The sequence below is a fragment of the Papilio xuthus genome, unplaced genomic scaffold (assembly GCF_000836235.2).
Source record: "Papilio xuthus unplaced genomic scaffold, Pxut_1.1 DF827135.1, whole genome shotgun sequence".
Taxonomy (NCBI): Eukaryota; Metazoa; Arthropoda; class Insecta; order Lepidoptera; family Papilionidae; genus Papilio; species Papilio xuthus.
Genome location: NW_013531514.1, coordinates 1,356,297 through 1,379,749, shown reverse-complemented (window position 1 = coordinate 1,379,749; position 23,453 = coordinate 1,356,297). Strand labels below are relative to the sequence as shown.

Genomic DNA, 23,453 nt, shown 5'->3' with positions numbered 1-23,453 from the left:
AGATTTATTATACAATTTATAGAACGTAAGGGGTGTTTGTACCATAAACAACGAGTTTCTTTATAAATAATTTTAATCACTTTTGTAAAACATTAACGTATTCTTATAGCATTTAATACTTCCATTAGACCACTGTGTACTTTCAATGTAGCCAGTTTTGTTTCTATCATTGTAAAGTCGCTCAATTCTATCTGAAACACAAGTGTTACTACTATTTTACTCCAAAAATATCATTTACATTATCATATAATATAGAATCGATTTTTTTAAGAATCGGGTTCCTAATTAAATTCTGAATATTGTAGTCACATGGCCACAGCCCTTAAATGAATTATGCTGACAGCTGTCAAAATAAACTCGTCTTTTTAATTTTAAATTTTTGTAACGAGATATTTAACTGCAATAGCTACTACTAAAATACTAATTATAATTTTATTATTTTAATTCATTTTACGCCAAAAAAATATTTAGTAAAATTAATTAAGTTAGAGGTTAAGATATCGCTGTAGTCATGTGAAAACTTGAATTTAAAAAAAATGTTGTGTACTTAGTAAAACAGTTTTGATATATTTACTCCATCGGGCGGATCCTTCTCCCTCGGTGGATATCTTCCGTACATACGTTCACATATGGCACATAAACCGCACCACGTGCGATATTTTAATGTATTGGAGTAGTCCTTCAAAAATAAATTAATTAAATTACACTACTAACCATAACTTTATCATAGAAAAACTTCATCACCAACCTCTAAGTCAGCGGCTTCTGAAGCAAATTGTTCTTTGTATTTCTCGTCCAATAGATTCAGTTTAATTTCATCTGGGAAGTTGTTCTCTTCCTCATACGAGTCCCATTCCATAATGCTTTTATACTGGTCTGCCTGTTCTATATTCATGATTCCGCCCATCATTAGAATAAGACCTTCTTCAATGTTCTACAAAATAAAATCATTATCAAATAACACTGTAGCTTCTGCTGTTGCACTGTCCATAGAGAAGCTTGTGCCACTTGTAAATAGAAACGAAAGCATTATTCTATAATCTATACCTTTATTGGCATCATGTAACCATTCGGCCTGAACTTCCTGAGGACTGTAAGGTAGAGCAGCTGCTTCGACTTTTTGATCGTCACAAACCTTGCCGCGTACGACATAGGGGAAAGTGCTGTCAAAGTAAATATGGAAATAATACGTTGTGGCTCTTAACTAAAACGATGAATAGAGTGGAATAAGTAAACGTCCATCTCAGCAATTTTTAGATTCCAAAAAGGTCATACTCTCTAGTGCGGTGTAGTCTATGGGCAGGGCGAATGTGGCGTTGGTGCGGGAGAAAACTCGCGGCACGTGCAGCCAGTCAGCCAGGCTGCAGCTCGCAGGCATCGCGCGGGCAACGCTCTGCAGCTCTGCTCCCGCAGGCCGCGACCCACGCGTCCGTAGTGCCTCTTTTAGCACGTAACGACGCTACTCACAAAGTACACTTTTTTAATATTGAAGAAATGTAGTTGTTATTGATAATCGAAGCAGATAGGTTTTATGAACAAACTCTATGACCTCTGTGAAAAATTACTTTATCCAAATCGTAAAATCTACCTTACATTACCTTAGTATCGAACTCGGTTTCGATAGCTTCTTCATCAACTTCTCTATGCAAGTACTTGAGGATGTCATCGTCTAAGAAGGAGTCGGTGGTGGATGTTGGCGTGGGCTTGACCACGAGAGGCAAAGGCACGTCCTCTGCGGTCGCTATAGAGCCGCGCGAACTGGCATTATGGGAGTCAGTGCCTATACCTGCTATCTAAAAAAAAATATAATCAAAATTAAAACAATATGGAATATTTGAAGACCCACTAATGAATTGTAATGTTGGTAGGTCGCAATCGCAACTTATTAAAGCGTAGTATCGCTACGTCGACTTGTATCCCTCAAGTCAAGTCGTAGTTTTGTGTCACTTATACTTGACAATAGTTTGTTTAGAATAACTAAATGCGTTATGAATTTACCTGTGTTTCAGGATCTTGCTGTGCCTGAGCAGCGAGGCCGGCGGAGGCGAGACGGTCACTACCCGCGCCACGCGCCTTGCGCCGTCTCTTACCGCGACGGCGGACCTCAACTGATACGACACCAGGACCTTCAGACACTACATAGTCCACCAAAATGATATTAAAAAACTATTGAAAAAAACGTTTCTTACCAGTGTCTTCAGTGTTGCCAGCTTCATTAGAGTCATTGCTATCCTTGTCACCCTTAGATCTTTCAGACGCGGGAGTTTCTACTTTAGTCTTACTTTTCGTAGTCTTTCCTAAGTTCAGAGCTTTCAGGTGATTCTGTAGTTAGAGAAAGATAATTAAATACATAGAAAATTCTTTACATATAAATGATCGAAGAAGTCCTTTTGCCTCACTCAAAAACACTTTTCATTGTATATTATTTTACCTCCAAATTATGAAAGAATTCATCACTCTCAAATGCCACAGATTTTCCTTTTTTTGTAACTTTTCTTTTCACTTGTACGTTAGGAAACTTTATCCTTTCGTTGGCTTCTATATCCCAAGAGACACGATTAGAAATGATTCGTTGACGCTTCTTTGGCCTATAACCGATGACTATTCTAGACAAATGCAATGAGGTACAGTCGCACAGAGATGTGCATAACACTGGTAATTCTTTTTTATGTTTCCCTTTTAGTTTTAAAATATTTCTAGAAGACTTATCTGTTTTCTTCTCTTCGGATATTCTTTTGTTTTGTAATACTTTTGTTTTTGATGTTACACGCGGTAACATTGTTTTTTAGCTGACGTAATATTAAGGAATTTATAAAAAGTGCCACCGTTTTTTGTATATTTTCAATAGAAGTCGGGAATGTTTTGCGTCAAAATAAATTATTGATTATTTTTTATCAGAGGTGTAATCGTTTGTTATACGTCGTGAGGGCTTTGTTATCAACTTCTGTACAAAACTGATAGTGTAGCTTTCAATAGATTACAATCGCCTGTAGCTTTATGATTAAAGTGCCGGGTTTCCACTGTTTGTGTTCTGATTCGATTCTAAATTGGGACATATATCAGAATAAAGACTTCAATGTCCCTTTCTCTAGTGAGATATTAGAGTTCATTAACCTTTTTTGCTTATTTACTAAAATAAATTATTACCTTTCTAGCAGTTCGCTCGCTCAGGAGATCTTTGACTGGTATATTCCTCTTCGCCAGCACCAATGGTGAAGCTAACGGTGGTAGTTGTTCACAGTGGCCAGTCAACAAACGACCGTGGCCGCTGTCAGACATATTCGAGGGAAGAGTAGACCGCTCCGCCGCGCTGTGTCCTGCTGTCAGCTCTGATGTACCATATCCATGGTAGTATAATGTTTCCTAGAGAAAATTCGTAAAGGATACCCCTAGTTAGTTATGCGGCTGCGCTGCGGCAATCACGTTGTGTCCACGCGTTGTCAACGAGGGTTGATATAGCATAGGTAGATAAACTTATAATACGACTAACTGTCACCAGCGAATCTGTCCACGCGGACTTCATAAAATATTAATTAGTAACCTATGTGTTGGTCCAGACTGTGTTGTACATCGATGACAAATTTCAATTAGATCCGTTAAGCGGTTCTAGAGATACCTTCTAACAAGCATCCATTCAACATTCGTAATTTTCGACTAAACTGAACATTGTGTATGTTGATAGCGTAAATGAAAGGGTCAAAAAGTAAAGACGTAAATACATTCCAGGTGCATTTAATCTTGTCTTGTAGATCAAGCTATTTATCTGTCCTTGTGAAATAGGGAAATGAGTGGGTTTTTATTATGAACACCTCTTTATTAATGCAATAAAATCTTATAACGTTACAGTCACACGATAGTGTAAATAAATAATGTCTAGTTTATTAAACGTGCGTTATCCCGCCTGCGGAATTGTAAACAATTTCTCTTATCTTGAGACTATTAACCTACATACATAATGCGTTATTTTAATGTTGCAGCATAAAATAACTAATCTTAAATTATATCCTCACGATTAATATTGTAAAATCAGAGAATTAAAAAGTTAGATGTAACCAATTTTATTTTTATTTTGATCATCTGATAATAATCAGTCGCGCTAGTGAGGTGAATTTTTTATCGATACTATGATTAGGTGTATCATGATATTGCTTTTTTTAATTATTACATTGATTAATTTATAAAGGCTTATTTTATCTACAATCTGTTTACTGGTATATTCACGGAAATATAAGCAATTTAAAAATTATCGATATAGATTTAGAGTATCTTTAATATAAATATTCAAGTAGTACCAACTAAAATCTCTTAAGGACTCAGAATTGATAAATAATAGATACTAGTTTCCCTTTTGTTACCCAATAAACTTGCTGTATAAGTTATCTCCATACCTGACTATGACTTCTTCTTAAATCTAGTACAATAGTTGTTCTCTGTCGTGGTTGATCCGGAGTCAAACATCTTCTTGATCCTCTAGACTTGCCACTGGCGAGAGTAGGCGCTGGAGTGAGCGGCCTCGAATCAGTCTCCGTATATCTAAGTGAGAACGAAAGAACTTGGTTTTGTTACATGACTCTGTTTATGGCGATACATTTGGACGCGAGATAATTAAGCCTATTGCGGCGTAAGGATTTACGTACATCGGATACCTATAATAGTGTTGTGCTTAGCGTCTCTTGTGAAATTATGCAGCACTAGAAAGTTTGAATGGCACTGTATATGGTTGTTCAGTTATTACACACGTATCTGGCTTGTAAATACCACTATGTACCAGAAACCTATATTGTTACAGAATTTAGAAACCACTTACTATTGAAGGACTGGCTAAATTAGAGCTAACACCCAGCGCATGGCGATAGGATAGGTGCTGGACAAAAAGGGACCACAGGTCTCTGAATTACACAGTCTCACATAACCTTGTTAATCTCGTAATTAGCACTGTGGAAATCTCACCCAGGGCTAGTAAGGTTAAAACCGTCGTTACGAACACATAAGATAACACTCGGGTCAGAATATCTAACCTTTGGTCATCATTCTCATCTCTCATTGTGTCTAAAAAAAGATTGTGATGACATTTTGTTTTATATCGATGTTTCTTGGTGTTCAACGAATACGATGAAACATATAAAAATATCTTAGCGATGGTTAATCTGATGCTAACTATAAATATATTATCAAAATTAACTATCCGAGTATGTGTTGAATTTGTTTTAACAATCTTTTTATTACTTGCCACGCTTTGGTGTGGATTTAAAGATTTATTTTTGGTATGCATTAATCTTTATATCTTATCTATTTAATCGTTTCATTTTAGTGATATAAATTACAATCGCAGTCAAAATTTATTTGCCTTGCATGAATGATGTAAATTCATTATGCATTTAAACCATATTAAACTGAGCGGCATTAGTAAATACGATTCGCTTAGATTTTATTGCAAAGGTTATTTTTGTATGGAAAAATTTGACAAATTACATTTAATTGCATTTGAAATTATGTTAATTTATGAATATATTGTTCATTAAACTTATATAAAAATGGCTAAACACTCACATCACATTCGTATGGCGGCGGCACCGACTAGTTTATATGTTTATATTGTTCATTTGTTATCCTCTCAACAACAAAATGCAAAGCACTCTAGACTAATAGCTTACGAACTAAGATCAAAAAGGTAAACGGAACAGATTGTTTAAGATTGATGTGTGTATTATCTATTTAAACATCAGCTTTTACAATCAAAATGTTGGATATTAGCCAAGATTTAGTAACGAACAGATCAGTTACAAATAAATAAAATTTATTCAAACACGGTAACCAAATATTCTTTGTATATTTCCACGAAATAAAAATTATTTCTATTTAAATGTTATTTTAATGTGTTAAAAATTTAAAATGCAACAAAGATCGCAAGAGATAACATGTTGATTGCTAAAAACCTTTTTCGGATGAGATTTTCCAAATTGATATTTTGTCTGTGTGCATTAAATCGTAATAAATGCGCTATTGAAAGAATTTATTTTAAAAGATAGTGATCATACAGGAAGTTTAATTATAAATTTGAATATAGATAATTGAGTAAGAATTCTCTATTCTAGGATTTTTTTACTTTTAAACTTAATAATTTCGGACTTGTGTCCTTATTAAGATTAAAGCAATGCTGCAACAACATGGGTTAGTTCAAATGATCGTAAGTTTCCATTGGTGAAACATTTGTATAAAAACAAAATATTATCTGCGGCGCTTTAGGCAGTGACACCCCACGGTAACAAAGTCCTCCGCATAACAGAATATGGACTTGAATAGTCATATAGGTGTGATTACACAAACAGTTAATGTTTGAATTCCGACTTGCAGATATTATTACCTTCTAAACATATCCTCAGTGACGATATCATGAGGCGTTCTGTTCTTCTCCTTGTCATATTGATCTTGAATCTTACTTAAATCCTCTTGGAAATGATGAATTTTACCCTCGAAAGCCTGAAAACAAAGTTCACAAACAATAAAAAGTATAAAACTCTTAATGATGAACATCCTACAAAGACCGAAGATGTATCAATTGGATGATTGATACTTATGAAAGAGTAGTAGTATGCCATACTGTGCCGTATCCTCCGTAGGGAAACGGGCAAGGAGATGATGAACAACCAACTCCCTACTAGATTACTTATCAACTATCCAGATAACATTTTCGTTATACCCATGCGTCTTTAGCTCTTCGAACATACTCCTTGGCTTCAGGTTCGGCGGGATGGTTGCAGAGTACAGAGCAGCCGTGTGGAAAGGGGTTGTATAGGCCGGCGTAGGGGCGCAGGATGAACGGCGCGGGGGTCGCCTCACAGCGAAGCTCTATCATACTCTGAAACGATATAATAATATTTTTAAACAACGAGACTAACGAGGTTTTTAGTCAAGAAAGATTTATATGTTTGTAATGAATAAACTCGAACTGGACTGATTTCAAAAATTATTTCAACCTTAAAATACTATAGTATCTCTGAGTTACATAGGCTATATTTAATATTGTTAAGAAGTGTGTAAATAAATTTGCTCACAGGTGTACGGAACTCTTCTAACAAATAAATCAATTGCTTAAGTTAATAATTAACTTTTCAACAGCATTAATAACTATGTAAATCCTTGATAAGTTAATAAAGAAATAATTAAAGGCATTGGTTATATTAATTAGATGTTAAGTACTAAATTTACGATCTATGTATGGTTATTATAAAGAAATCGATATCAGTGATCTGAGGAGTCGTACGTCACTAAAGATAATCAGATCACGTGTGTGACGTTCGTCAGTATCTTGTCAATTTATAATGAACCCAATTGAACTCAATGGTAATTTGTGTGGTCACGAGAAAAATATATTTATCATAACGATTAATTTTCTTCTATATTCCTGAAATTTGAAACTGTAGATGCCTTCTTCAAGCGTACGCCAATATATGGAAAACTTTACTGATGTGATCATGCGAGATATTTTAGTTTTTTTTTGTCAATTAGTATTATTTATTGCACTTACCTTTGTTTTTACTAGAGCCAATTTTTGAGGAGCGCTTGATAATAAACCTGTGTTGCTTGTTAATCTCATTTTTCTATCATTAATTTTATTTCGACCTTTTACCCATAACTACCAAAGCATGTCTATTGATCAAACACTACGAAACAGACACATGGATCAGAAAGTAAATGTTCATTTGTCTAGAACTCCGTGAGTTATCCTATCAAATTTTTAGTAGCATAAAATTCACTTCTTTCAAACTGTAGTTATGATAAATAAATTCGAAATTTATAGCTGTTTCCAGTGCTAAAACACTAGTATAAAAACATATTTTTGTCTCTGTTTTGTCATAGAGAAAGAGACGACTGATGTTTACATACAAGCGTTTTGGCGGTGGAATCTCGGCAAATTGTAAACAGAATTCTTTCGCACAAAAGGCAAATTTGGAACCATTACACTAGGGATTATGTTTTCGCCAATTACTTTTTATAATTATAGTCGTAATTAGTCAATCGGTGTTACATTATTTTTATGATCCGTGGTTTTTAGGTTAGGTGTAACTAAAAGTCAAAAGAGTTTTTCACATATATTATTGAAAAAAATTTACACAAAAGCACTAAGACATCCATTTAACCTTATTGTCTAAATAAATGAAGTTTTAAATCGACACTCAACCTCTTAATTAAAAGATATAATTTGTCTCTAAAAATAATACTCATTTCTCTTCTCGTATGGGAAAGTTATGGCATTATCAACGTAACACCTACGAAGCGACATCGTGAAATATATTTATCATCTAAAATATTCTATATTATCTTTTCAAATCTAACAGGTTTCTATTTGTTACGAGTGAAACTATAATACAAGTTACAGTGCAATACAATAATTTGAATTGTAAGTGTACATTTTGTGAAAATTACAAGATTTTAAAATTTACAAGGTATCACGGTATACCTTGAACTTATTCGCAGATAAAAACAACTTCGTCATATCATTTCCCGCGCCTTTTTGTGTCTGACATAAGTTTAATCATAAGGGTTGCCAACATTCACATAATCTGACAGTTAATTAAAATGCATTCTACAATTTCTTTGGATCTATAAAACAAAAAATGTAAATGTTTCTTTATTTCACTTTAAATTAATTGATATTCTATTTTTTTTTTCAATATATTTCTTAGCATTATGTTGGCAACACTTATGAATTACAGACAGATAAAAATTTGTAATAAAGTTTTGTACTACAAACATAGTACTCTTAATATAATACACATACAAATATTTTATAACAACCATGTATCTGTTAAGTTACTATGTGATATAATTATTGCTGTTAAAATAATTATTACTTTATCTTCATAAGAAATCATAGCAAGACAGCTAATCTCTGCTAAACTTTATTAAAACAAAGACATATTAAAAATAATAACACTGCTATTATGTTTAGTCAATTAAAAATTACATATAGCAAAATTTTATGTTTTATAAGCTATGTTACAAACATCATTAACAAATAATAATTATTACAAGTCATCACTATCATTTAAGATAATGCCTGGTTTATATTATGCCAGTACAGTAAGACAGTAGCGCTCAAAGTCAACACCGGTTTACAATTAGCATAATGTAAACACTAATTGGCACCATCGAGCCCATACAGAGCCAGGCCAGCATTACTGTTTTACTGTACTGGCATAATGTAAACTGAGCATAACAGTTAAGACACAAAGACTTGAAGTATTGCTTTTTAAAGTCAAATTACAACATTTGATTATCAAAATTATATTATTAATCAAATATATTTTTAACATAATGACATATTTAAAAGATAAATATTTAAGTAGAAATTGCAGGTAAAGTTTTATACATACAATAAGTAATCTCAGAATTGGCCAAATAGATAAGAAGGCAAGGTGTTGAGTAAGGCAAGTTTCACACTGGGTTAACGTTAATTCTAATCTCAGGCTAATTAATACAATCACTCTGGTAACTTGAAGATATTTAGTTATATCCAAAATATATTGTACAAATCCACCAAGTTAATTTAGAGATAAAGGTATTGTTTGTACATCAGAATCCAACCTTTTGGTAAATATTCATTTATTATTTCACAAATCTAGGTTTAACAATGAATTTACTAATTTGTAACAAAGAAATATGATGACTAATTATGAGGTCATCTGTTTTGCCAGCCTGAGATACTAATAAATGTCATGAATCAATGCAAGTAGATATTAACTAAATTGTTGAAATATGAAACATAAAAAATACCAGCACCCTTATTCTGATATATGTAAATACAAACAATAATTTAGACTAAATTATTGATGTAAACTGTGTGACTGATTTTTTTCACTACACACAAATAATCTTTTATTATGACTAGGAGTTAAGAAATAAAATTTGAGCATGGAAAATAAGCATACTACATACCATGCAGCTATAAAAATATTATAAAACTTAAATAAGTTATAAATATAAATTACAGGTAGTGGTCACACACAAAAAAAAACCTCTGTTCTATTATCGATGTCCGTAACACTAGATCGTGAACACTTTCAGATATATTACAAATGCTTCTGTAACTGATTTTGATCACTGTCACTTGACGCGTGTCCTTACCGTCACTCCACTAGCACAATGTCGTCGGAGGCGTGCGGGTCGGGGCGCGGGGCGGCGCACTATGGGCGCGAAGCGCGCGCCGCCTCCTCTAGCGCGCGCACCTTGAGCTCACGCTCGCGCTGCTGCCGCAAGAAGTCCTCGTGGTGCGCGGGATGCAGGAAGCCCCGCTCGCGCTCCAGCAACAGCTGCCGCTGTAGCTGCTCGTGCGCCGCCGCCTGCTGCGCCAGCTGCTCCGCGTACGGCCGCCCCAGCAGGTCCGGGTGGGGCAGCGGGCGGTACGGCGCCCCCGCACCCAGCCCCAGGCTCAGAGCATCCTGCTGTGCCTGTGCAGCCGCCTGTTGGCCAGGATGGAGATGGAGGTGAGTATGTGAGTGCGCGTGTGTGTGCGCATGTGTGTGCGCGTGGTATTCAGGGTTGATTCCAGCCATTTGCAGTCGCACCATTGGATCCGCGGCCAGGGCTAGCCTCTCCGCCGCCTCCAGTTGCGCGGCTGCGACGCCGGGGTGCGGATGGTGCGGGTGATGCGGTGGCGCACCCGTCACGGGCACAGAGGGCGGCGGGCCGCCGGCTCCGCCTGGCGGGATGCCCAGACGTTCTAGCCGCTCCCGCTCTAGATGAGAGAGCGACGCCGGTCCGTGTCCAGGGGGATAAAGCCCGAATTGTACGGGTATCGCACCTTGGGGAGGAGGTGGAGGCATACCATATCTTCTGTGCATTTCCAACCAGTGCGGATCGAGACCTCGGGGACCAACATTATTTTTAAGAAGTTCCTCTTTTAACCTGTCGTTTAGCTCGCGCTCCCGCAGTTCTCTAATTTCTCTATCTCGTTTCTCCCTTTCTAGGTGTTCCAATTCTAGGCGTTCCCTAGCACCGGCGGCGCCATACATTGAACTGAGCTGATATTGTAGCATTGGGTCCATACAATGTCGTGGTAAATTGCCGGGACTAAACCCAGCATGTGGTCGAGCATATTCCGATAATTGTCGAAGAGCAGGGGTGTCAGGGTACCCTGGCGGTCTGGGATACCTATCATAGGGAGACGTTATAGTTTCAATAGCACCTCTTGACGGCGGTTTTGTTTCTGGTTTTTCAGGAGTGGCTATTTTCCTATGTGCTTGTTGGGCAATCTTCTCTCTTTCCTCTCTATCTCGTTCGGCTTGCTTTCGCAATCTTTCTTCTCGTTTTCGTGCTAGTTTTGATTCTGGTACAGGCTTGAATATAAGGTCTGTTCTTGTACACGAATTATAATCGCCTCTGTTCCAATGTCTTAAGAATATTGCTGACTGTGATCTGTGGCATTCTGTATCTTCGATTTTTGGTTCGGGACTTGGTCCATGAGGAATGTGCGCCGGGCTTGGAATTTCTTCCTCTTCGGGCTGCGACTGTGTCTCAAGTTTCAATTCAACATTTTCATCAGGCATAGGTCTCTGAGGACCGCGCAAATGAGGATGACTGTGAGGCATTTGATGCGGTGAACCGGATCTTGCATGTGAAGCTTGTAAGCCAGCTGCAGCTTGGGCGTGCAAACGTAAACTCTCTATTGAACTCGGACCCGGTCCCGGCGGTAATCCCAACGCCATCGGATGACCCATTGATGGAGGTTGAATCATAAGGTGATTTGGATTACCAGGTAACATTTTTGGATGATGGCGCAGGAGCATTGAATCTGCCGGTGATAATCTTTCTGGGTGATGGGCAAGATGGTGTGAGTGATGATGGGTATGATTATTAGATACATTAACACTGGCTGAAGTGCTGGTAGTTTGAGATACGCTAGCTGATAAGTGATGCGGAGAACTAGAATGGGAACTAGTTTTTTGTTGCGTATTTATTTTATGTTGAATAGATTGAGACGAACTACTTGATGTTGAGTGAGAAATAGACAATGTATGGTTTGTGCCACCTCCAACGTGATTTGGCTGTTTCTCCGTACTCGTATGTACTGCGCTATGATGACTAGTCGAATGGTGGTGCGTCATTGTAGTTTCGTGCAATTGATGCCTTTCTGTTGTCGCATTCGGATTTCTAGGGTCTTCTGCACTCTCAGAAATTTCTCTTAGTGACCTTGTTGTAACGGATGAACTTGTGCTATGGTGAGCACTGAGCATTGTTGTCGATTCAATTGTAGATTGCTTTCCTTGGTCATGCCTGCCTGGCGTACTTGAAGCGGGATGCATTGGTGGTATTGGATGGGGTTGAGGTAGTGGTCCATATGGATATGGGTAAGGCATAGAATAGCCAGGATGGGCATGAGTATAATAAGGATGCATAGCATGCGCAGCAGCTGCGGCTGACAATTGAAAGATTGAAGATGGATGTAATAAAGGATGATGGGGATGATGTAGCGGAGAAGCAAATGGATGAGATGGATGTGGTCCATGTTGTTGCCCAGAATGCATTACTGGACCGGGTATAGTAGACGGTATTGACAATGGGGAGGGATTCATCAAATTTAGTGCAGAATGAGATACAGGTATGTTTGGTTGAACTGGGGATGCAGAAATTTGTCTGGGCTGTGATGGACTTGTTAAATGCCTCGAAAATGGTGATGTTGTTGCAGATGGATGTGGCCCATGACTACCAACACTGTGAGAGGGTTGACTTTTTATTGGCGTTGGGGTATGTGGACTTTTCACTGGAGGTATTGTGTTCATAGACTCGGACACATTCACTTGATTGGAGGATACTGGAGTAATATGAGGTTGATGCATAAAGTCCGGTTCTTTTTTAATGCTCTCTATCCTTGGTCCCAAGAATGCACTGGACATATTTGAATTTTCATTTGTAGGTTGACTTGGAGGTCTACTATTGTTTTCAACACTTGATATTGATTCTCTATCTCTTTCAGAACTCAAATGTTGTGCTATAGCACTACCTATTGGATATCCTGGTACTTTTACTTCTTTTAATGACTGTAGTGGATCTGACACATTTTGAGTCGATAGGTTTGCTGGCATGTCTGGTATCTCTTGTTTTATTTTTAAATCTTGAGGCATTGATGAATCATTTTGGTTAGATGATGGAGGCATCAAATTACCTTGGAGATTATGACTTTGAGGTACTTGTTGCAACATTTGTGGTATGGAGTTTGGTTTATCTAACCCGGGATGTCCAGGATGACCATACAAAGGTGAAGGCATGAATCCATATGGTCCAACATTTGAACCACTACCTACGGATATTAATGGCCCTGGGGGCATTAAACTGGTGATAGATGGCTGGCTGTGGGGTGGAGGCAGCATACTCTGTATGGACACAGGGGTATTTGCTTCAGTTGATCTAATGCCAAGGTTTTCAGGCCTTACTGGTGTTGGGAACATTGGTGGTCTTAAGCCTGTATTTTGAATATCTTGTTTTGTCTGTATTGGCTGTGTTTTTAAATCTGTAGGTTGTTTCTCTTCAATTTCTGTTTCATGTGATTTAATATCTTGTGAATGTGCGGGTGACACAGGTTCATTACTAGTTGTAGATGAGTGTTCAATGTGAGCTGGAGAAGGTGCACCCCTGGCATTTGTAGGGGACGGACTTATTCTCTGTAAGTTTTCTAGCCTTGGTGTGCTTGGTGAGTCCATTTTGTTTCCAGTTGATATAGTAGCAGTGAAGATTTCTGGTGTATTTTGACTTTTTATTTCATTTGTCTCATCTCTTGGTTCCAACTTAATTACTGTCTTCAATGGATTCATAAGTGAATGTTGTTTATTAAGTTCACTGGAATAATTAATATTAGGAGGATATGAAAATGGTGGCATTCCACCAACAAAGTCCTTTGCATTTCGGATTATTGAGTTTTCTTTTGATATATTTACAGGATTGAATATATTGTTTGGTACTCCTTCAATCTTGATACTGTGACTGAGTTTAGGATTATAAATATGACTATCTTTGACAAAGAAATTGGTATTTTCTAAGTTCAAAGGCTTGTTCTGTTGATTTATTGGATGACCAGTAAAACTGTGTGACAATGGGTCCTTCTGAAAATCATCTTTTTGTAAATTAAGTGTTTCATCAGTATCTATTTCCTCTTTGATCTTTATTTTTTCCAAAACTTCTGTGGACATTGGAGTAACTTTAGGAATAATAAGCTCAGTTTTGGGAAATATTGTAAGTGGTCGGGGTTCAACATTTTCTATATTCTTAGTGCAACTAGATTCAGTTTTTAAGTCTAATACATTTCTTTCATCCTTTTCAGGTACAACTTTAAATACCGGAGGCAAAGGTTCTTTTTCAACTCTATTTGGAAGCTCATTGCTCAAATCTGGTTTACTGGGTTCTGTTACTTTCTCTCCTTCTGTTTCTTTATTTTGTTCAGTATTTTCTTTCTCAGTTTTACTGAAGCTAAAGTCACAGGCTTCAGGTTCTGGTTCTACAGTTTCAGATTCATCCATAGCAGAAAAACTATCATTTGTCAGACTTTCTGATGGACTTTCAGGAGGATCACTAGCCTTCTTCTTTTTCATTTGTACATCACCATCCAAAATTTCTGGTTTAGTGTCATCTGGCAATCTTTTCTTAACCTTAGATACATCAACTTTTCCATTTGTCACTTTCTTCTTGTTATCTTTATCTTTGCTAACTGGTGATGATAAAACTTTCTCTGTTATATTGTTATTTGTACTTTGTGCATTAGGTTTGTTAGGTTTCTTAGACTTTGAATCTGTATCACTTTCATCTTGACCTTTCCTTCCATTAGGTGTTGTTTGTTCTTTAGATTTGTTTCTTGTGCGCATTCTACTTGGTGAATCATCAGGGTTATCACCAGTTCTACCATTGTCAACTTTAGCTAAATCACCTGCTTCTCTTGAATCACTGTCTTCTTCAGAATTTTCATCTTCAGTTACAGAACTCATTTCCCCTGTTTCCTTAGGGTTAGGGGAAGGTCTTGAGCCATTAGTATCAGGTATAGAAGGTGTTATTTCTGGTGTTTGTTCTTTAGGTGTTCCTGCTCTAGAATTCCTTGTATTACGAACTCGTCTAAGTGATGCTTGCCTACGTCTTCTGTGAGGTCTGTTACTACTAGCACCAGGTGTCTTTTTCCAGAGATAATAAAATTCAACCAACTCCGCAGTATCTTTATGGGGAAGTAAGTCTTTTTTAATCTTAAAAAAATTCTTACCAAACTGGCGGATGCCTTTGACAAATCTTTTTGTCTCTTCCTCTGTCCACTTTTTCTCTATACCTTTTGGGACAGGGCACTTGACTAAGGCTTGAAGAGCTCTACCTGGATCATATCCTGAATCATGCAAGACATCCAGTGCATTAATAGTGGTGTCATCACGACTAGCAGCTACACAGCCATCGTCAGGAGAACCACCATCACACATCCCAGCAAATGCAGCCATTGATCGTGCAGCTCGTAAGTACATAACAAGATCTCGATCTGTCGCTTGCGCTGGCAACCAACGTAATTCTTCACCACCTGGACACGGCTCGTCAGGTCCTAACGGACCGTTCACTCTAATATCGGGCAAACAAGCATAAATATCTTTGTCTTTGACGGGTTGATTCGGTGTGCCCACTTGAACCTCCCCCTGATTTTGGGCCATGGTAATGAAATGGGCTATTTACACTGGCCAATATTTTTCCATTCACATATCACAAACAATTTGATCGCTTACATTATGTCAAGTATCAATTTTGAACGAACGTGTTACAGTCTCGTTTTAGATGTGTTTTTATGGTCCGTAAAGAAGTAAGTATGCCAATATACATAATTATTACTCCTAATGGCCACCATTACACGATGCATTGTGGTTCATTCTAATAACTTGTAGCATTCACACATATCACATATTTAAAATTCACTGATATATAATACATAAGTACGTCTAATAAGTCGGTTTTTAAGTATATTTTATTTATTTATAATTTAATAAACGCTATCTACATGCTACCCTTTTGTTTAGCTTCACCTTTCTTTGGCTCGTGCCATAGACAACATCGATTCTATAAAATGGCTGCCACGAGACGATTTATGATTGTTTTATCTCATGCTACACTGTATAATAATTAATTCTGTAATTACGGAACAAGGTAAATTTTATAAAAAGGATATTTTTAAATCTCTAACTGTTTATTAGAAATAAACTTATAAACACTTGTTATGACAAAGCCAAAAGCTATCGAAAGAATACAAAATTACCTTGAAATGCAACTTTAGAAAAGTTAGATAAAAAATATTCCTATACTTTTACCTATAATTATATTCGGAAATGATAAAAATACACAACAAAAAACCATAAAATTCGCAAATTAAACCTTCATCCAACCATTTTTTAAGGCAACAATTACATCGAAACTGGCAATTTTGTATATTTATGTCAACAATTGACCGTTCGTCAACAAGTCAACAATAATGATAAAAGATAAAGAAGATTGTGATAATAAAGTAAATTGAGTTGATTAGTTCATTGACATTTTCCAAGTTTATTTATAATCTCAATTTATTACCATATCTGAAAGTTTCAAGAACACCAAAATGGTATCCGATGATTCCGATGATGAGCCCTTGTCAGTTTTAGCTGCAGAGAAAAGATTACATCCCGAAAAATTCTCTGTAGCTGAGCCTCAAATTGAAGATGCCAGCATAGTTCCCAAAAAAAGAAAGAGAAAATCACTAACGCCAAAGAAACTGGGAATCGCCGTTAAAGTAAGAAAACAAAGGACTTTACCGCCACCTCCAGTGATAGAAAGACCTGCTGATGTTTGGCTCTATCTTAAAGATTTGAATCCTGCTGGTCCTTACAGCTGTTTACTATGTCCTGATTGGTTTATAAATCGATCCAAAATGATCATGCACTATGTGTTAAATCATAAAAAAGATTATTGTGGTATTTGCAGGTAAGATGTAGCTTCATAATGTGGTGTTTAAGATGTGTGCCCACTTTATTGTTATAAAGCTGTGTTATATGTATTGAAAATTAATAAAATTTAATTGGAATATCATACATCATATCTTTAGAACTCCAAAATGCCAGCTTAATCAATAAATGATTTCAGTACCAAGTACCATTAGTATAAACATATATATTTTTTTTATTCCAGATATTTTGTACCAGACAGAGAGTCATGGCATGCACATGTCAAATTTCATATTCCGTGGCCATGCTCTCAGTGTGTTGCAAATTTTCCCTGTCAAACAACTCTGCGCCATCATCTAAGCAGTATTCACAAACTCGTCCACTGTCGTCTATGTCACTTCCGTCTACCTGATAATGACCAATATAATACTCATCTTTTCCAAAAACACAATGTCATTAATGTACTTAGTAAAGACGAAGAAGTACTCTGGGTTTTTGATTATGATGGCACTACGAAATTTTTATGTTTACTCTGTTCAAAAGGAAATAATCTCAGTTCTACATTTTTCAAGCATTATATGGGCTACCATCATTTTACCATCAAGTGCTTAACAACTTTAATCTCCGGTAGTGACCCACCGTTCACTGTCAACGGTGCCGATGTAAGTGCTCACTTTATTGATGGACAATTGCAAGGCCAGATACGTTACGGTTATGTTGATTTGGATAAAACGTCATTCAATGCTATCAAGCAGTTGGATGAACAAGGCAACGAGAATTACAATTATTTCAAAGCTGAAGTAAAAGAAGAAATTGGTAATGATGATGTACAAAGACAGATAGATAATAAAGAAACTAAAACTGAAGGTGATGTTCATCAAAATTATAAAGGTGATGAAGATTTTGATGTAACTCTTACAGAACTCATAGTTCTAGAAAAGTGTTACTTTGATTACGTTAACCGTACACTTAATGATATAAATAGTAACCAAATGCCTTTGAACTCTTTAATACAATACGAAGATGCTAAATCTGATATTATAATGGATGTTGACTGTCCATTATGCAAATCGAGGTATGAAAATGCTCAAGCATTCACAATGCATATGAATAAAATGCATTGTATCAAACTAGTTCCATTATATTCATGTAGAGTATGTGCAACCACATTTGACACCCATAGTGAGCTAGAGACTCACACTGGTCTTGAACTGGGTAACTTTGAGGACCTTTGGATCTGTCAGTTTTGTGATAAAGAGTTTGATAACCGAGATGCTACAAGAAAGCATTTAAATGAGCATTGGGAAGTTATGGAATATGACAATTGCTTCAGTCCACACTTGGGTTTTAAATGTAGATTTTGTCCGATACTGTTTTGGAACGAAACGGACCGTGAACAGCACCAAGTGAGAGTTCATTATGAGAAATATCAGGATCAATTTTACAAATGTGAAGGTTGTTCAGAATTGTTTAGTGATAAAGTGAGTTTATATTTTATATCCTCTGATATTATTATAGATGTATATATAATACATAAGTACATAAAGGAATGGGATTGACATGTCCCATATGGACAAAAATCCCAAAAAAGATAAAAAAAACTACTTAAAGGTGTTTCCTTTAGTCACAAGTGATGTAAAGTTGATTATTTCTTATTTCAGGTGTGGTTCATTTATCATCATTTGGAGAAACATTTTGCCAACAAAATGACAACATACCTAATGAAATGCTGTTTATGCTGCATTGTCTTACCCAACATTGATGAGATGAGAAATCATTTCACCGAGGAACATCCAGAGGCTCGGAAAGTCTACTGTTCCTTAGACTCATGCCAATACAAACCTCTTAGTCATAGGAAATCATTTAAACTGCATGTGAAGGTAAAATACACTTACATATTGTAAAGGTACGCGTCCATTGGCCCGCCTCGGACGCACCGTACAGCCCTTCAACTGATATTAGTTTGGTTTATATAATTTTACAAACAATGAATTGTTAATCTACGCGACTCGCATCGAAATACAAAGCAAATCCGTTTATCCATGCGTGCGGTGCGTCCGGCTCGGGTCTATGAACGAGTACCTTTAAGATTCATTTAGATATAACACGGAATTGTATCTACAACGCTCGGTAGTTGCGTCAGAGTGAGACGAACGTATGAGAATACGTGAGAGAGCTATACCGATATGTCATCTCAGGACAGTTCTAGCTGTTCATACGATTCTGGCTTATGTCTAAATGAACCTTAACAACACTAGCAGAGATTGTACTCAATTTGCATTAATCATATTAATAAACATTAATTTTACTCAGGGATATGAAATGTAATGGCAAAGATTGCAGATTTTGAAATTAGTCCTGTAGTTTTTGAGGTTATGTGTTAAGAACGGACCTTAGATAGGTCCTTAGGTCAAGTTGATATATGTTAAGGATGGAAAAAAGGTAGAATTTTCTATATATTTCTGTTTTATGGCTATTATCAGACGATCCATAACCCGTCAGCTCGGGCAGAGAAGGCTGTGAACTGCACGGTGTGTGGGCGCGAGTTTGCAAGTGCACGGGCGTGCGGCGCTCACGTGGCGCAGGTGCATGGTCCTGGCAAATTCAAATGCAAACTGTGCAGAGACGTGCTACAGACTATGGACGAGAGGTATTAATGTTTTCAGATATCTTGGCAGCTCTTAATTATAACAATATAGACAAAATATTTCAAAAGAGTTATACATACAGACACATCGCTGCCTCTATATATGGACAGGCTATAAACCATAGTTTTTTATGCCTATTTGATTTTTCTTGATGAGGATTCGAACTAATAATAGAGATGGAATAACCAGTCAGGAACTTCAACGGATTACAAAATAGGGTTAACTTCCCAATAATGGATCACCTTCCAACTGTCAAAGTGTTTTCAATATGTTCTATTTTGCAGGAAGCTTCACTACTTACTGCGTCATCCTGGACGACATCCATATGAGTGTGTGGACTGCGGCAAGTCTTTCCAGTACAAATCCTCATTGTATATGCACCGACAAGACCATATACCCAACAAGCAGACTTATACTTGCAATTACTGCTCTAAAGTTTTTATGGTGAGTATGACTTTATATGAATGAAAAAAAAGAAAACACAAATTCATAACCTCTTCCGTTCTGAAATTAAATTATAAACCCGTCTTACAAAGGACACTAAGAAATTCATGAATAATCCCAAATGTACTGTTAAAAAATATTTACCTCGTGAATCAGTTAGATAAGATTTCTGATTATTTATTTTCTATGAATGCCTGAAAATTCTTTATTAGTGTCGTAGATTTAATTAAAATTTTCTTTCCCGTCTAATCTTAAATGGGTTGATTTGTGAGTGGTATTTGAAGGAAAGGATAAATATTATCTTTACATTCTCCGTCGATTAAGGCAACGCATCTGGAATTGCGCATTTGTGCCTCCTGCGGTAGCTTATTTCGGCGAATCCAAGTTGCTCGTTTGCTTTTTATATAAAAAATGACGTCTCTGTGTACAGAAGAAGGATTCGTTCCGCGAGCACGTGCAGATCCACGAAGGTCCACGTCACGCGTGCTCGTACTGCCCCATGAGGTTCGTGCAGCGCTCCAACATGCTGCGACACGAGCGCCGGCACACGGGCGAGCGTCCCTACGCCTGCCCGCACTGCCCGCGCACATTCGCTGACAAAGGCGCCTGTAATTCACACGTCAGGTACTAAGGCCCTTAACATACAAGGAAACTCGACTTTAATCGCTAAGCGACTTACGCAATTCATTAGACAGCACGCGTCGACGATATTTCTATCTATATCGGGATATAGATTGTCGGGAGGGACTCGATGCATTTTTCAAGATGGCCGATCAGTTGACATCTGGTCCCTATGTCTGTAGTGACAGTCGATTCAACATTATGTATTTAACTTTACTTTTATTGGGATTGGGACGTCTACATTTATTATTTTTCCATTTAATTAAAAAAAATATCTCATTAATTTTTATTATTCCAATTGTATTTATTTACAGAACACATTCCAAGGAAACATCATTCGCCTGTGTCTATTGCGGTCAGACATTTGTACAAAAATCCAAACTTACTTATCATATAAGAAAACATACAGGAGAAAGTAAGTATTATGTTGTATTTTATTCATTGTTTTAATGTGTTTTATATATCTAAGGGTGGCAAACAGGCAAGCACGGTGGTCATCTGAAATCGCTGAAATAACAAAGCGACCGTTGCCCATAGACATACGCAATTGAATATGCGTTGCATACCTTTAATAATCTCTTCCCATGCATCCCCTCATCCGGAAAGTCCACTACCACTCCCCATCCTTTCTTTATAAGAAAAAGGATGGGAAGGGAAAGAGGACTTAAATTAGGGCTCCGGGATGAACTAATACTGTTCTTAAATTTAATTGAACTCTACAGATTTGGAAACTTGTCCGGTATGTTCCAAGCTGTTTACAAGCGGTTGTGCATTACGTGAACATATGAAGATACACGTTGCGAAGAAGGAACTAGTCAAATGTCCTCTATGTGGTAAGAAATTATCTCTTTTATTCAATTAATATAATATTTAACTTTTAAAAGGAATGAATGGATGCTCTTGTTAAGAAAATTGATAACTTGCTAAGTAAAATTGAACATTAATTCAATCGGATAAAGCTCAATTTTATTTGCAATCAAAAGTCAATCCTACTCCAACGCAGTCTATGTGTACGGACTCTTATTTTTGGATTTTTCTCCAATGCCTTTATTTTTTGACTTAGTGGGTAGTGAATAAATTTCTCTGACTGTAAGTTATTGTATAATAGACAAGAAGTACCAGGACGAGAGGTACATGTTGCGTCACCTGCGCACAACGCACGCGGGGGCGCAGCACGCCTGCCCGCTCTGCCACAAGCTGCTCACCAGCGCGGCCGGACTGCGACACCACGTCCTAACACATAGCGCCATCAACATGTTCCACGTAAGATATACTCTGTCACTCTGTATTACAATACTCTGTTTTTCGAAACTCTGTTTTTCAATACTCTGTATTACGATACTCTGTTTTTCAATACTCTGTATTACGATACTCTGGTTTCAATACTCTGTATTACGATACTCTGTATTTCAATACTCTGTATTACAATACTCTGTATTTCAATACTCTGTATTACGATACTCTGTATTACGCTTTTTAAATATCAAATGCTCGTCCAAGATCTATCCATCACATTCCGCTACGCCCCAACACAACTAACATTGTGTTGTTTGAAGATAGAAGCTGCCAAAATATATGAAAACTATAATTAAGTAACGGTTTTAGCTAGTAACGCCCTGGTCGAGATTTCTTATTTCTACAGCGCTCTCTTTTACCATGTCTTTAGAGTTGACAAGGTTATGTGAAATTGTCTAACCGTGGGTTTCTGAGACCAAAATCTTCTTTTAATACATTTTCTTCTAGCTTAGTTTATTTCTTGTTAACTAATGAACATTATTATACAACAAAATATACTTTGGTATTCATTTACAAACATTATTTCCAGTGCAAATGCTGTCAAAAATCTTACGCCATCAAGAGAACAATGATAAGACATCTGCGCAGGCGTCACGGATTAAAAGGTACAGAGATAAATATAAAAGATTTCTTCAGAAGACTCGACCCAAGAGAATGTCAATTAGGTTTAGATGAAGACACAATGATCAACATATTTGGGCCACCAAAGAAAATCATGTCCGATTCATTATTAGTTGATTACATGAATTTAGCTAATCTTTATAAAAAGAATAGAAAAGATGATGAAGCGGAGCAAGAAACTGATGATGATGATGATGATGATGATTCAGATGAAGAATCTTTACAGACACTCAAGAAAGACGTGAAAACTGATGAAGGAGAAAGTACTAAAACAATTGAGAATGTTATAATTAAACAAGAAACGATCACAACAGATGTAGAATTGGAACCAACTGATTTTGTTAGCGTTAAAATTGAGCCGTACGATGAAAATGAACATCAATAGAAAATATTATAGTATTTAATGTTTTAATTTAATAACAATTTTATCTCAATTTCATATAGATTATGTAGATAAAAGAAACCGTAGTAATATATAAATAGTTAAATATATAAAAGAAGTAAGCATTGTTCTATAATAATTGTTTATTGTAAGATTTACATTTCTTATTATCATAATCAGGGAACACCAAATAATCATTTCACTATTGGAATATTATATTGAATTAAATGAAATAAATCATGGCTAATCCAAAAAACCCCTGTATCTCCAATGTGCTCTTGAATATTTAATTATTATCTTATCTTTGGATTTGGTTTAGGTTTGGTTATGATGTTTTGTGAAATATACCATTTGTATTTGTGATGAAATCATGGTCAGTTTTTAGAATTAAATAACTTGAATAGTGAAAAATTGTCTTTTCTTCTACTTCTGTTAACCCTACTTTGAAATTGATTTAACAAATTGTTTTAACATTAGATAGAAAATTATGAAAAAGAAAAAAAAAATTATGAACGT

The 23,453-nt window shown here is 36.5% G+C and overlaps 3 protein-coding genes across 7 annotated transcripts; 1 reads left to right on the top strand and 2 right to left on the bottom strand.

The window, feature by feature from the left end:
- Positions 1–16: 16 nt before the first annotated feature.
- Positions 17–7,725, bottom strand: LOC106119717 (uncharacterized). Of its 5 annotated transcripts, none has more exons than XM_013314849.1 (13): positions 7,529–7,725; positions 6,701–6,859; positions 6,365–6,480; positions 4,389–4,533; positions 3,148–3,363; positions 2,190–2,322; positions 1,999–2,126; positions 1,599–1,793; positions 1,276–1,459; positions 1,048–1,163; positions 749–934; positions 575–679; positions 17–191 (listed from the first exon to the last, which is right to left on the bottom strand). In XM_013314849.1, the coding sequence occupies exons 1-13, from the start codon at positions 7,595–7,597 to the stop codon at positions 93–95; spliced, it is 1,851 nt and encodes a 616-aa protein (XP_013170303.1). In that variant the 5' UTR covers positions 7,598–7,725; the 3' UTR covers positions 17–92. The 5 variants fall into 5 exon arrangements, with proteins under 5 accessions (XP_013170303.1, XP_013170304.1, XP_013170307.1 ...); XM_013314850.1 differs by having other exon boundaries at positions 18–191; positions 1,999–2,108; positions 7,529–7,724; XM_013314852.1 differs by having other exon boundaries at positions 108–208.
- Positions 7,726–9,704: 1,979 nt separating this feature from the next.
- Gug (arginine-glutamic acid dipeptide repeats grunge) lies at positions 9,705–16,057 on the bottom strand. Its single transcript, XM_013314737.1, has one exon. The coding sequence runs from the start codon at positions 15,669–15,671 to the stop codon at positions 10,188–10,190; it is 5,484 nt and encodes a 1,827-aa protein (XP_013170191.1). The 5' UTR covers positions 15,672–16,057; the 3' UTR covers positions 9,705–10,187.
- Positions 16,058–16,457: 400 nt separating this feature from the next.
- On the top strand, positions 16,458–23,212 carry LOC106119696 (zinc finger protein 252). Its single transcript, XM_013314817.1, has 10 exons — positions 16,458–16,965; positions 17,170–18,406; positions 18,587–18,805; positions 19,409–19,575; positions 19,858–20,017; positions 20,448–20,641; positions 20,953–21,053; positions 21,361–21,471; positions 21,747–21,901; positions 22,464–23,212. The coding sequence occupies exons 1-10, from the start codon at positions 16,604–16,606 to the stop codon at positions 22,938–22,940; spliced, it is 3,183 nt and encodes a 1,060-aa protein (XP_013170271.1). The 5' UTR covers positions 16,458–16,603; the 3' UTR covers positions 22,941–23,212.
- Positions 23,213–23,453: the final 241 nt, after the last annotated feature.

Bases quoted from the DNA above. Each gene is read 5' to 3' on its own strand.
- LOC106119717 (XM_013314849.1), bottom strand. From the start codon at position 7,597: ATGAGATTAACAAGCAACACAGGTTTATTATCAAGCGCTCCTCAAAAA. The intron at 3,364-4,388 runs GTATGGAGATAA...AATTTTCTCTAG, and splicing joins TAAGAAGAAGTCATAGTCAG to GAAACATTATACTACCATGG. The intron at 1,164-1,275 runs GTATGACCTTTT...TTACTTTGACAG, and splicing joins AGACTACACCGCACTAGAGA to CACTTTCCCCTATGTCGTAC.
- LOC106119696 (XM_013314817.1), top strand. From the start codon at position 16,604: ATGGTATCCGATGATTCCGATGATGAGCCCTTGTCAGTTTTAGCTGCA. The intron at 19,576-19,857 runs GTATTAATGTTT...TCTATTTTGCAG, and splicing joins CTACAGACTATGGACGAGAG to GAAGCTTCACTACTTACTGC. The intron at 21,054-21,360 runs GTAAGTATTATG...TGAACTCTACAG, and splicing joins AAGAAAACATACAGGAGAAA to ATTTGGAAACTTGTCCGGTA.
- Gug (XM_013314737.1), bottom strand. From the start codon at position 15,671: ATGGCCCAAAATCAGGGGGAGGTTCAAGTGGGCACACCGAATCAACCC.